The 12,866-nt window shown below is 40.6% G+C and overlaps 1 protein-coding gene and 1 long non-coding RNA gene across 2 annotated transcripts; one reads left to right on the top strand and one right to left on the bottom strand.

Moving 5' to 3' along the window:
- Positions 1-282: 282 nt before the first annotated feature.
- Positions 283-9,366, bottom strand: lysmd2 (LysM, putative peptidoglycan-binding, domain containing 2). Its single transcript, XM_088992343.1, has 3 exons — positions 8,879-9,366; positions 7,754-8,100; positions 283-4,825 (listed from the first exon to the last, which is right to left on the bottom strand). Exons 1-3 carry the CDS (start codon positions 9,314-9,316, stop codon positions 4,774-4,776), a joined length of 837 nt encoding a protein of 278 aa, XP_088848469.1. The 5' UTR covers positions 9,317-9,366; the 3' UTR covers positions 283-4,773.
- Positions 9,251-12,819, top strand: LOC148900544 (uncharacterized). Its single transcript, XR_016114468.1, has 3 exons — positions 9,251-9,391; positions 9,838-9,877; positions 12,685-12,819. It is a non-coding gene; the product is annotated as an uncharacterized LOC148900544 (long non-coding RNA).
- The last annotated feature ends 47 nt before the right edge of the window (positions 12,820-12,866 follow it).

Genomic DNA, 12,866 nt, shown 5'->3' with positions numbered 1-12,866 from the left:
TGTGTGTGTGTATATACAGTAAAGTCTCGTTATATCGATATTCAAGGGAGTCCGAAAAAATATCGATATAACCGGGACTATCGATATATCCGACCCTGTTTGCATGTAATTTTCTCCGTGCGTGCATAGAAATAGTATCGATATAACCGGGACTATCGATATATCCGATATCGATATAACAAGACTTTACTGTATATGTGTGTGTGTGTGTGTGTGTGTGTGTGTGTGTGTGTGTATATATATATATATATATATATATATATATATATATATATATATATACACACACACGCGCACACACACACACACGCACACACACACACACACACACACACACACACACACACACATATTATATACACTGTATTGGCCCGAATATAAGATGGCCTGATGATAAGACAACCCCCTTTTTTCAACACTCGTTTAAAAAATGATTTTTTTTATTGAGAAAATATTTACAGTACATCTGAAACAAATGATTATAACAATATACTTAACAGAAAATGTATGTTATTTTGCCTCATTCAAATCTTAATGTCTGAACATTTAAATATGTAAATTAAAATGCAATCACATCCATAAATGAATGGCTTCTGAAATGTACTGTAAATAAACCAATCTATTGTGACTGTAAGACAGTTGAGGTGTGCTGTCGGTATGACTGAGGAATTCAAGGTGGAGGTGGGACTCCACCAGGGGTCAGCTCTGAGCCCCTTCTTGTTTGCTATGGTGATGGACAGGCTGACAGACGATGTTAGACAAGAATCTCCTTGGACCATGATGTTTGCAGATGACATTGTGATCTGTAGCGAGAACAGGGAACAGGTGGCGGAGAAACTAGAGATGTGGAGATATGCCCTGGAAAGGAGAGGAATGAAGATCAGTCGCAGCAAGACGGAATATATGTGTGAATGAGAGGGATCCAAGTGCAAGAGTGATGCTACAGGGAGAAGAGATAAAGAAGGTGGAGGATTTTAAGTACTTGGGGTCAACTGTCCAGAGCAATGGAGAGTGTGGAAAAGAGGTGAAGAAGCGTGTCCAGGCAGGCTGGAGTGGCTGGAGAAAAATGTCAGGTGTGATGTGTGATAGAAGGGTTTCAGCTAGGATGAAAGGAAAATTGTATAAAATAGTGGTCAGACCAGCCATGATGTTTGGACTGGAGACAGTGCCACTGAAGAAAAGACAGGAAGCAGAGCTGGAGGTAGCAGAGCTGAAGATGTTGAGGTTTTCTTTGGGAGTGACCAGGTTGGATAGGATCAGGAATGAGTACATTAGAGGGACAACTCATATTAGAGGCTTTGGAGAGAAAGCCAGAGAGGCCAGACTGAGATGGTTTGGACATGTCCAGAGGAGAGAGAGTGACTATATCGGGAGAAGGATGCTGAGCCTTGAACTGGCAGGCAGGAGACCGAGAGGAAGACCGAAGAGGAGGTTTATGGATGTGGTCAAAGAGGACATGAAGGTAGCTGGTGTGAGAGTAGAGGATGCACAAAACCAGGATAGATGGAGGACATTGATTCGCTGTGGCGACCCCTGAAGGGAAAAGCCGAAAGGAAAAGAAGAAGATTGTGATAAAACAAAAAAAAATGCAATTAGTGCATTAACCATCAAAGTGAAGTCGAACAAGTTCTTCAAAGCAGCCGCTGCGAGGACGACAGAAAGCTTTTCTCTGACTGAGCATTTTTAGGTGATTTTTGAGCTCTCCATCTCCAGACATGACACTCCGTGACACCATATTTCACAGCCGCTTTGCAATTGTTTGAAGACTCTGCCTCATTTATCTCTATCATCTTGAAGTTTGCATCATAACTTCTTCTCTTCTATTATCTTCCTCTATTTTCTTCGCTTTGGTCTATGGAGTCAAGTTCAGCATTCGCTTCAATTGTATCTGGCGCCATCGAGCTTGTTGAATGGGTATAATGTTTCAACCCTGATTATAAAACGACCTCGACTTTTACCAGTCTTATTTCAATGCAAAAAACACCTCTTATATTCAGACCAATACAGTATGTATATGCAAATCTGTCAGCTTTTTCAGTTTTGTGACATACTATTATTTTCTTCCTGTTTTTCACCAGCAAAAATATATTTGTGCATGAAATTTGTATCTGCTGTAATAACGCTGAAGGCCACAGGTGGACAGTTCACCAATCATTCCTCTTCACGGGCCTGTAAATTAACATTTTCATCGAGGCGACACACAAGATGAGGTATTTCAAACTGTAAATATGTGCCTTTGCCCTTTTCTGTGTGACAACAATTAAAACACGGTCTTTTCTTTGCAAGTGTGCTTAATAACGTAATAATGGTAATACGAGTCAACTCAAAATATTACACATGCAAGGAGATGCATTGTGATGACAACACATCAAGTTTTAATACACTGTACAACAATATAAATATAATGCTTTTGTTTTTGCCGCCATTTCACATGAACTGAACTCGAATGCTTGTCAAATCTGTCTAAATCTGAGTTTGGTGAGCTGAGATCCAGTTTATTGATGTGCCATGTTGACGAGATAGCGCAGGTATGTCTACGGCTGCCCACTGTAAAAGAACACTCACAAATGTTCAATTTTATAACACAGCCGAAAGTCACTTTTGAGGGAGCCCCATCTCCAGTTTGTCGTCACGGAAGAAGCAGACTTGAGTGGACAAATAGTCACTATCGGATCTGACACTTAGCAGAGGTACTCACTTCAGTTGTAATTTAGAGTGAACCAGGCGGATGAGGCAGACGGTCGACAGCATGTACGGCATTGTGTGTCTGAGTGATTTGCTGTCAACATTGTCACAACACTACCCTACTTCCCTATATACGCGGATGCCCCAAATAAATTACAATTGCACATTGAACCGTCAGAAACAGCGTTCATTCTTGATTCATGTCATAAACTTTTCCACAATCACAACACATACTCTCTTCTAAAGTCACCAGTGGCAAGTATCTGTTTATCATTGCAACATCTTACAAACCTAAATTTCATAGAATAGTGGCCAAACCGTCTTCAGGACATATCCATTAAAAATGCACTCGACAATACATGTACGTATATACATTGCGGCAATAAACGCTTAGCTTCCAGTTGACAGTTGACTTTTCATTGTGAATTTTATTGAAGGCATGCCAAGGCTTCCACTGGCTAATCATCATCTTGATTCACCATACATGTGATTATCCCAGCAAAGACTAAATGCTCTCTGACAGGGACAGATTTGGGAACAATATTTGAGAGAAATATTTTATGTGTGCTTTTGTGTATGTAGGAGTTGAAAAAAAAATCTGTTATTAGTGTTCAGCTCATAAGCAAATCGAGAAAAAACTAAGCATCTGATTTAGATGTTTGTTCAGTGTATGTACATCTTTATTCTGGCCAGACAATAAAAGTCAAATATTAAAGCACATAAAAACATGTCCAAACACATAAATAACGCACTCCAAAAATAGATACGTTTCCCTTCTAATCTTGAGGGAAATGATTTTATGGAGATAATAGAATAAGTCTAAAGACCGCCATCAATTACCTCTTTTTTTGTTGTTGTTTTTTTTACTGGGAGTTAAAGGACAACCGACGTCTGCGGGCAAGTTGTGTCCATAATTTGTAAAATGGCTTCAAATGACTGCTACTGAGCGTATTTTACAAAGATTCCACCGCATATAGCTATATTTTACGTTTTAAGACTCGTGCTGAATATTCCGAAAGTCTTGTTTTTGAGTTGGTGACGAGTCCGTACGTGACGTCACTGAAGGAACGCCCCTGACTGAAAAAAGGACACATTGTAGCAGTCCTTCCATCACGTCAATGCTTGTTTGGTCTGAAAACCTAGTGTTGCACCAGAAAGAGCCAGAAGTGGGCGTCCAAGCTCCATGTAAGGAATTTATCAGCCTGTGGAAATGGGCTGATTCATTCCTCACAGGAGCTCAGTGGACATTTTCTGCCTCTTTTTGGGTGAGACATTTGCCCTCAATGTTGCCTCATAATGGCACGGAATAATTCTTTAATCGATTGCAAACATGTATGCTTTCCTCTTCACAACTATTTGAATCATATTCATAACTGGATGTGTAACAAGAAAGCATATTCTCCGAATCTGAAGCCATTGTTTTGATTCTCCAGCAATGCAAGACGTCTTGGCGTGACGTCACGAACTGGGGGCGGGACTTTCTGAAAATGCCCAATTCGCAGCTCAATTTTTTACAGATTTTGGATACTTTAAGTCATTTTTATTGGTGTTTTGCATTTGAATAAAAATATCATACTGCATGTTTTGGGTATTTTAGATGCTATAAAACGTTTTTCTGATGTCAGTTAGGAAACAAAAAAAAGTGACGTAGGTTGTCCTTTAAATAGGGATGAGCTGGGAGCAGTCTAATACAGTACAGCAGCAGATCGATTGATAGTACCCAAATACAAGATGTTCCGCCTATGTTGTCTGTCTCCATGTGCAACTGTAAAAGAAAACAATCATACACGATGTAACACTTGCATACCCTTAATAAATAAAAGGCAAATGTACTTCACTTCTAGCTGTCCATCATAAGTGATGATGATGCTTGCTCCAAAGGGAAGGGGGGAATGTTGGGGGGATTGTGGAAGGGTGGGGGTTAGCGACACTGTCGCTGGTGCCATTTCTCATGGGCATCGAGCCCAATCCTCGAACCGCAGACACGTCCTCAGATGGAACATGGGCAAATGTAAAATGTAACAAAGGCAAATGTAACAAGCTGGAAGGTAAACAAACAAGCAAGGTTCCGGTAAACATGGTGGTCCATCATATTTCCTGGTATGATGTAGTGGATGCAGTGTAGTCCTCCTCACTGCTCCTGCGAATGAAGAAGACAAACGTTTCATGGAAATTTTCCACTGTGGGAACACACATCAGGTCTTGTGTGTGTGTGTGTGTGTGTGTGTGTGTGTGTGTGTGTGTGTGTGTGTGTGTGTGTGTGTGTGTGTGTGTGTGTGTGTGTGTGTGTGCGTGCGAGCATGAGCGTGAGCGTGTCCATGTGCATGTGCGCACGCACGCCTTGACTAAATTATGTATGAGGCTAATCGAACAACTGTCTTGGTCTCAGGCTCAGTGTCAGAGCTCATGTCACCAGGAAATGAATTTATGTATTTTTTGTGCATTTAATTTTGAGTTGGGAGTTAAAATCAAAATATCAATCCATTCATCCGTTTTCAGAATCGCTTATCCTCACAAGGGCCGCGAGTTGTGCCGGAGCATATTGCCGCTGCGCTTTTGCTGAAAAAAATGCCATCAACAGTCCCCAAAAAAATTCACATTGAATCTTAACATTGTGGTAAATGACGTGCATCTTAACTCATTCACTGCCATTCTCGAATTTATTCAGGAATTGAAAATATGACGTGGACCGCCATTGCCAAATTAATTCGGGTTTTGGGTTTGGGTGCGGATCAATCTCCGGTGAGACTTCAATGTTTTTTCCTCCCACGAGGAGGCAGCATTTGCCTTTTTATCAATGTTAGCGCTTTTTTAAAGATTCAGCTGTTGTTAAAAGCGCGATATTTTTTTTGTACAGCCGCCGCCATTTCAAGCTCAGATAATTCCAGACCTATATAATTTAGGAATTAACTTTTTTGATGAAAGAAGAGAGTCTAAGGTTTATCACACTGCATTAAACAACAGACGTCACTTTTTTTGTTTTTTAACTGACATCAGAAAAACGTTTTATAGCATATAAAATACCCAAAATGATATTTTTAGTCAAATGCAAAGCACCAATAAAAATGACTTAAAGTGTCCAAAATCTGTAAAAAAATGAGCTGCGAATTTGGCATTTTCAGAAACTCCCGCCCCCAGTTCGTGACGTCACGCCAAGACGTCTTGCATTGCCAGAGAATCAAAACAATGGCTTCAGATTCTGAGAATATGCTTTCTTGTTACACATCCCGTTATGAATATGATGCAAATACTTCTGAAGAGGAAAGCATACATGTTTGCAATCGATTAAATAATTTATTTGTGCCATTTTGAGGCAACATTGGGGGGAAATCTCAAAATGGCGACCTCCTGTGGCCACCTCAGTTTCCACAGGCTGATAAATTCCTTATATGGCGCTTGGACGCCCTCTTCTGGCCTTCTGGCAGCTTTTGGGTGCAACACGAGGTCCCCAGACCGAACAAGTACAGCAAAATACATTGACGTGATGGAAGGACCGTCTTTTTTACGGTCAGGGGCAGTCCTTTAGTGACGTCACGTACGGACTCGTCACCAACTCAAAAACAAGACTTACTGAATATTCAGCGTGAGTCTTAAAACGTAAAATATAGCTATATGCGGTGGAATCTTTGTAAAATACGCTCAGTAGAAGTCATTTGAAGTGATTTTACAAATTATGGACATAACTTGTCCGGAGACGTCGGTTGTCCTTTAAATGTTGATGTACTAGCACTAAAACTTAATATTCTGTGGGTCCTGGAATTTGAGTGAAAATGAGAAACACTCCAGCATTGGAGTGGACACATTTTTGCACGTCTGTGAATGAGTTAATTGTGGTTCATCTCCGTTTCTACGCCATATCTTGTCAAAAGCTTTTTTCTAAGCCTGAGCACTTTTTTCTTAAAGATATGGAAGATACATACACATTCATGTGCCAGCGGCCAAATTCCCTTCTGTCGCTGCGAAGGTGCGAGGCAAGTAACAAATACAAATGTGTTTTTCATTGACTGTTGAACAGTTGTGACTCCTCACAAATTCAACTCTGGCAAAGGTGGCATGTTTTGACATGTTGCAAAGACATCCTTGTTTTTTTAACTTCTTTAATTTTGAAGTCACCGCTTCATGGCAAAACAACTATTGGAGGAGAAGAAATGTCATTTGAGGTTAAACGGCAATGTGTTTTGAAAGTAACTTCTTAAAGCTGAAGTCATCAGTTCATACTTTTTTTTGTCCTGTCAGTTCCTAAGGTGGACAAATACTAAAGGACAAAGTATTGTATATAGTACAGTACATAATACATACCTTAGTTGTAACTGTGAAGGGAGCACATAAAGATGAACAACCATCCATGCTTACGCTCGCACGTAGGGACAATTTCAAGTGTTCAATCAGCCTGCCATGCATGTTTTTGGAATGTGGGAGGAAACCGCAGGACCGGTAATTGGAGAAAACCCATGCTGGCCCAGGGAGAACATGCAAACTCGACACACAGGGAGGCCGGAAGCGGAATTGAACCCAGTACATATGCACTGTGAGGTTGACATGCTAAACACTGTATCACAAGGATGCCTCTGATTTATTATTCATATTCATTTTGTTTTCAAATAATTGTCTGATTATCTGCATTTAAATCTGTCAAATATAGAAATTGGTCTCCAATAATCCCTTTCTGTCAGACACTATTTATTTTAATTTAGGTTTTTATATTTATTACATAGTTACACAGTTACATAGTTATTACTCAGGGGTTAGGGGTTCAAACCCCAGTAATTGCGACTATGTTGGAGTGTCCTTGAGCAAGATACTGAAACCCCAGCTGGTCCTAATGCTGCGTCATCAGTCAGTAAAAGAGGTTTATAAGTATGAAATGCATTGAGTACCCAAGGTGGAGAAGCGCTACTCAAGTGAGCCTAGTTAGCATATTAGCAATGTACTGCACTGCATTTTCCTAATACTGTCAGCGGTTCTCATAATCCTCGAAAATGGAAGCAATATTCGGTAAATTTGTTTTTGCAAATGCTTGTACTGTCTCCATACTATTGCCTTACTGCAATTGTGTACTCAAGCTCACCTTACTTCCTCTTCTTTCAGCCTGCGCGCAACCTTTTTTGACTGTTTGATTTGCAAGTCCAGTCTTTGTAAGAAGTCTTGGGCAGAGAGCTCCTCTGATTGGGTCAGGGGAGCCCTGGAGTCTTCAGGCGGTGGTGAGGGCGGGGTCGACGGTCCCTCAACTTCTTGAGACATGGCATAGGTGGTCACCGTCTCCTGACATGCTGCTTCGCCGTCCCCATCAGGAGCTTCTGGAGATAGTCCATTAAAAATAGAGCGCTTGGGCACTGCCACGGGGATGTTGAGGCTATTCTTGAGGAAGATGCAGTCGTTGCTGAACAACTTGTTGGCTCTTTTGATTTGCTCCATCTTGAAGATTGGGTGATCGCAAAAACAAAGAAGGAAATGTCTTAATGTGTACAATTAATGTGACCTTGGACATTCCGAAAACTATAGTACTTCCTTTAACATATTAAAACCTACAAGCTGGAGTTGCGAAACTTCCCATGTATAAGCACGAGCAGAGCATGACAGTATCCAACGTTTGTTTGGGTTGTATTTGAGTAATTTAGTAAACTATTAAGGTTAGACCGATTACTACGTCAATGTGAAAATAACATATGTTGCTATCTACTTAATTCATCACCCAAACCCTCTGTGATAACATAGCGTAACATAGGGTATAATGCAATTTGTAATTTACCACCTGAAAGATAATAAGCAGCCAGCGTTCAGTTTCCTTTCAAGCTACTTACCCCGCGTCACATTTGTTTACTGTAACGTGACACATTCAAAGTCTGGTGAAAAAATGGTGTGTCAATCATCACTAAAGCTATTTATCTTTTTTTTCCCAATCACTCTGCCGTCGTCAACCAACTGACTCGAAAGAGTTTGTTTGCAAGTGATGAAATACATTTGAGGTGTGGTTAAATGTCCTGTTGATTGTCTGTAATCCATCAATAAATACTCATTTTACATTGATGGCCAAGAACTATTAAAAATATATATTTATATTTATTGTAAGCAGTACTGGCTTAGCATTCCTTTATTCACACAAGTATCTGAACTTGTACATGCGTGCAGGGTGGGGGGGGCATTTGTGTTTCAAAATATAGATGGAGATACGGAAGTTCAAAGTTAAACTCACCGTTACACCATATTTGAGAGCTATTCCCTGCAGAGTATCGCTGTCCGCAACACGATGCTCTATGAATTTCTCCCCCAAAGAGGCCGTGACGCTCGCAGTGCTTCCGTAAGAACGTATCTTAGTCCGAGCAAGGCTTTGGGAGAGTTCGCTCTCAGACTCGGAACCGGACCTGGACCGAGTGAAGATCGGTTGTCCGTATCGTCCTCCTGCTCCTCCATCCCGCATCGGTAATACGGGCGAGAAGTCCGCCATCTTCTTTGGATATAGTGTGGAATTTGTGACCTCAGTGGATGTTAACGATCGACTTCGGTGGCCGGTAATATAAAAAGGACAGCGTCGGGGCACTGAAAGATTGCCATTCCCGTTAGAATTCAGCGTGCTAGCCCCAGAGGACAAACATGTTTCGGGGAGCACTACCTTAAAATTCGCCTTCGTCATTGGTCGTCACGTTGACGTAGCGATGTACCAGGAGCAGCGCGTCCAACCAGGGACAAGAATTTACATTTACTTCCGGTACGCTCTGAAAATAAAATTATTGTATACTGTATCGCTCAATTCGATTTTTTTGTTTTACTTTTTGTAACGTTCGCTTTTTGTGATAGTTTTCTATACCATTTAGATTAATTTGCTCATTTCAATTGAACACTTATTTTACATTTAATTTGATAGCAGTTATTCCAACATTTATGGAAAATAATAATACTGAATCAAAAATACATTCTAATTACATCCTTAGTCCATGCATCTGAAATTACTTTTTTTTACAATCACTTTTGATTATTATCTATAATTTGTATGACTATGTATACAACTACTATATGAATCGTACTGTATGAATTAAATGTAATGAACGTATTCCTCATCTATTTACCGTACTTACAGTGGTGCCTTGACTTAACAATTTAATTTGCGTGTAACTCAAAACATCCATCCATTTTCCGTACCGCTTATTCCTCTAGGGTCGCGAGGGGTGTTGGAGCCTATCTCAGCTGTCTTCAGGTACGAGGCGGGGGACACCCTGAATTGGTTGCGGGCACACAAAGACGTACAACAGTCACTCTCACACCGATGGACGATTTGGAGGTTTTTTTTTGGGGGGGGGGGTGAAAGAAAACCGGAGGACCCGGAGAAAACCCATGCAAACTCCACACAGGGAGGCCAAGCTGTGTAACTCAAAACATTTGCGCTGCATCTCAAATTATCTTCTTCTATTGAAATGAACAAAATGCCATAAATCCATTCTAACCCCACCAAAATCATCAGCAAGCACACACATTATTTCACTACACATCGTTGCAATGTCCATTGGCCAATCTATGGCATTTTACCTTCCTTGTTGGCATTTAGATTGTGGACCTCTGGAAGATACTGTAGTTCATTTGGATCCACTATTTGTTTGTGTTTTAGAGACTTCCCCATAATTCATTCTGGTTTATTCATTTCCAATATTTATTCGAGCTGCCAATGACCATTTTGTGTTTGGAGCCTTTTACTGAGCGAGTTGCTTGTTCTGTAGCCACAAAGGGACATACGTCTTCTTGTGCCGGTCCCAAGCCCGGATAAATACAGAGGGTTGTGTCAGGAAGGGTATCCGACATAAACGCTTGGCCAAAACAAACATGCGGATCAAACCTCTAAAGATGGAGGACACTGATTCGCTGTGGCGACCCCTTGAAGGGAAAAACCGAAAGGAAAAGAAGAAGATTCGAGCTGCACTAAGGCAGGTGGTGTTTGGGGATGTTTAATCTTGTCCTGTTGTGGCACGCGCGCACACACACACACACACACACACACACACACACACACACACACACACACACACACACACACACACACACACACACACACACACACACACACACACACACACACACACACACACACACACACACACACACACGCACACACACACACATGATAGTTTGTGTTTGTTTGTGAAATCCCAGACCATAGTAATGTACCACTATTTTGCTGCACCCCAACCACCGCACTGATGTTAGGATGTTAGAAATGTTTGATGTTAGAAAAATGAGATTTAGACGGGAACACTGTCTTCCTTTCGGCTTTTCAAGGGGTCACCACAGCAAATCATTGACCTCCATCTTCAGAGGTATGACTCACGTTTGTTTTGGGCAAGCTTAGACGGAACACCGTGAACCCACAATATGAGTCTCTAAATGTCTACATGTTCTCCTTGTCTTTGTATTCATGATATTAATAGTGGTGGACCGTCAGGACCTGCAAGGCCTTCTCTGCTGGCCTAAAATATCTGAATCACTGGCTGATGGGACACCTTCACAATGAGTTTGCCGTGCCCTGTAGCATAAAATAAGTGTCGATAAAACTGTTGCTTTAACCAAACAGATTTGAAGTTGGTGACGTGAAGGCCTGCTAGCAGACCTTCATACAAATCAAGTTATTTCCTGATATTTTATTACCCTCTAGTGGTCACTTTTTATATGAGCCACAGTCACAGCTATGGCAGCAATAAAGATTGCGTAGTCATAAAATAGTTATTGGTTGGGTTGAATAGTTGAATATGTAGCACTACTGAAGGCCTAGATGTGAAGTGCACCACTCGCCACTGGATATTAATATTTGCAATTGCCTCTGGTACTTGTTTCATCCTTTTCAGCTCTGTGCATTTTTAGAGCACAAAAGAATCACCAAATTCACTTAATTAGCTTTACCTCATGAATTAATGTATCATTATACAATCCTTTATTTACTCAGAGTGATTGTAAACAATAGTGATCCGACTGCACTGTATAGTGCTGATGAAAACGTGTTATTCAGCCGGAGCACAAAGAGGACAGGTGCTGCTTTGGGATGGACTCAATGAAGTCCAATTTGCTTTGGCAGGCAGTATTGGGATACAACATTCATGACTGTCAAATTGTGTCTCTATTACATTGGCTATAGGAACAATTAAAAAATCTTATTTGATACTTTGGGTCAAACTTAAAAAATAATAATAAAATCTCCCCCAAACCGGATATGGTACAAAATAAAATTTAAATACGTTTTGGGACACAAAAAAGCCATATATCCACGTCACTGCCAGATAATAAACATTGTAGGGGTAGCTCACTTTTAGGGGAGATTAATTAAAATTAAATCACTATATTATTCCAACCTAAGCTTTATAGATAAGAGGTACAGAGAATGGATGGGTGGAAATTTGAATTCGTCGATTGCACATTTCTGGTGCGATTAAGTACCAGATCCTTCAGTGCAGACTAGTCGTCTGAAGAAACATTTGGTCTTTTCTGCCTTCTACTGGAATACTGAAGCACTCCACCTTGGTTTAGTGTTACATTATTTTACCCTCAAGATGGCGCAATTAGTATACACCTTTGTACAGTATATATTTTTAATTACTGTATCTTGACGATAAAGCATGTGCTAATGTTTGTTGTTGCGAATTAGAGTGTTTGGATAACTAAGGTTGTTTTGGGGGCTGTTTCACATAAATAGATGATGTTCTGTTTTTGAAATGTCCAAAAAAAAAAAAAATCAGTGACATCCCCCTTGTGCGGTCAAACGGTAAGATTATTTACGGACTGGAATTAATTGATTCAGTTCAAATGTGTTTTAATAGACTAAACATTGCTGAGAAAACCCTCAATTTTCCAATTCAGTACACTATTGAAACAGATAAAAAAGTGAGATGATAAACAATATTTTATATCTTTTTTTCTACAGACTTGTGCAAACCAAGAACACATGATCAATTGACCTCTTAAGTCATTCTGTTGTCTGACTGATCGAGTAACACAAGTCTTTCATTTCCACTTTGACAACAGCTCAGCACACCTCACAGGCCCGGTGAAAACCCAGGATGAAGTCATACATATGAATGACATCATCTCCCAGGCACATGCAAACAATCACCGAAACTGGATTTGATTAGAGTGCAGAGGAACACCAGCAATTGCATCTCCCAAACCACAAGGCCCACCCAAAGATGTGTATGAAAGTGGTCAGA

Source organism: Hippocampus bargibanti, linkage group LG03, assembly GCF_051943395.1.
Source record: "Hippocampus bargibanti isolate YZ-2025 linkage group LG03, ASM5194339v1, whole genome shotgun sequence".
NCBI lineage: Eukaryota > Metazoa > Chordata > Actinopteri > Syngnathiformes > Syngnathidae > Hippocampus > Hippocampus bargibanti.
Note: the sequence above shows the minus strand (reverse complement) of the source record. Positions and strands in the feature narration are given on the sequence as shown.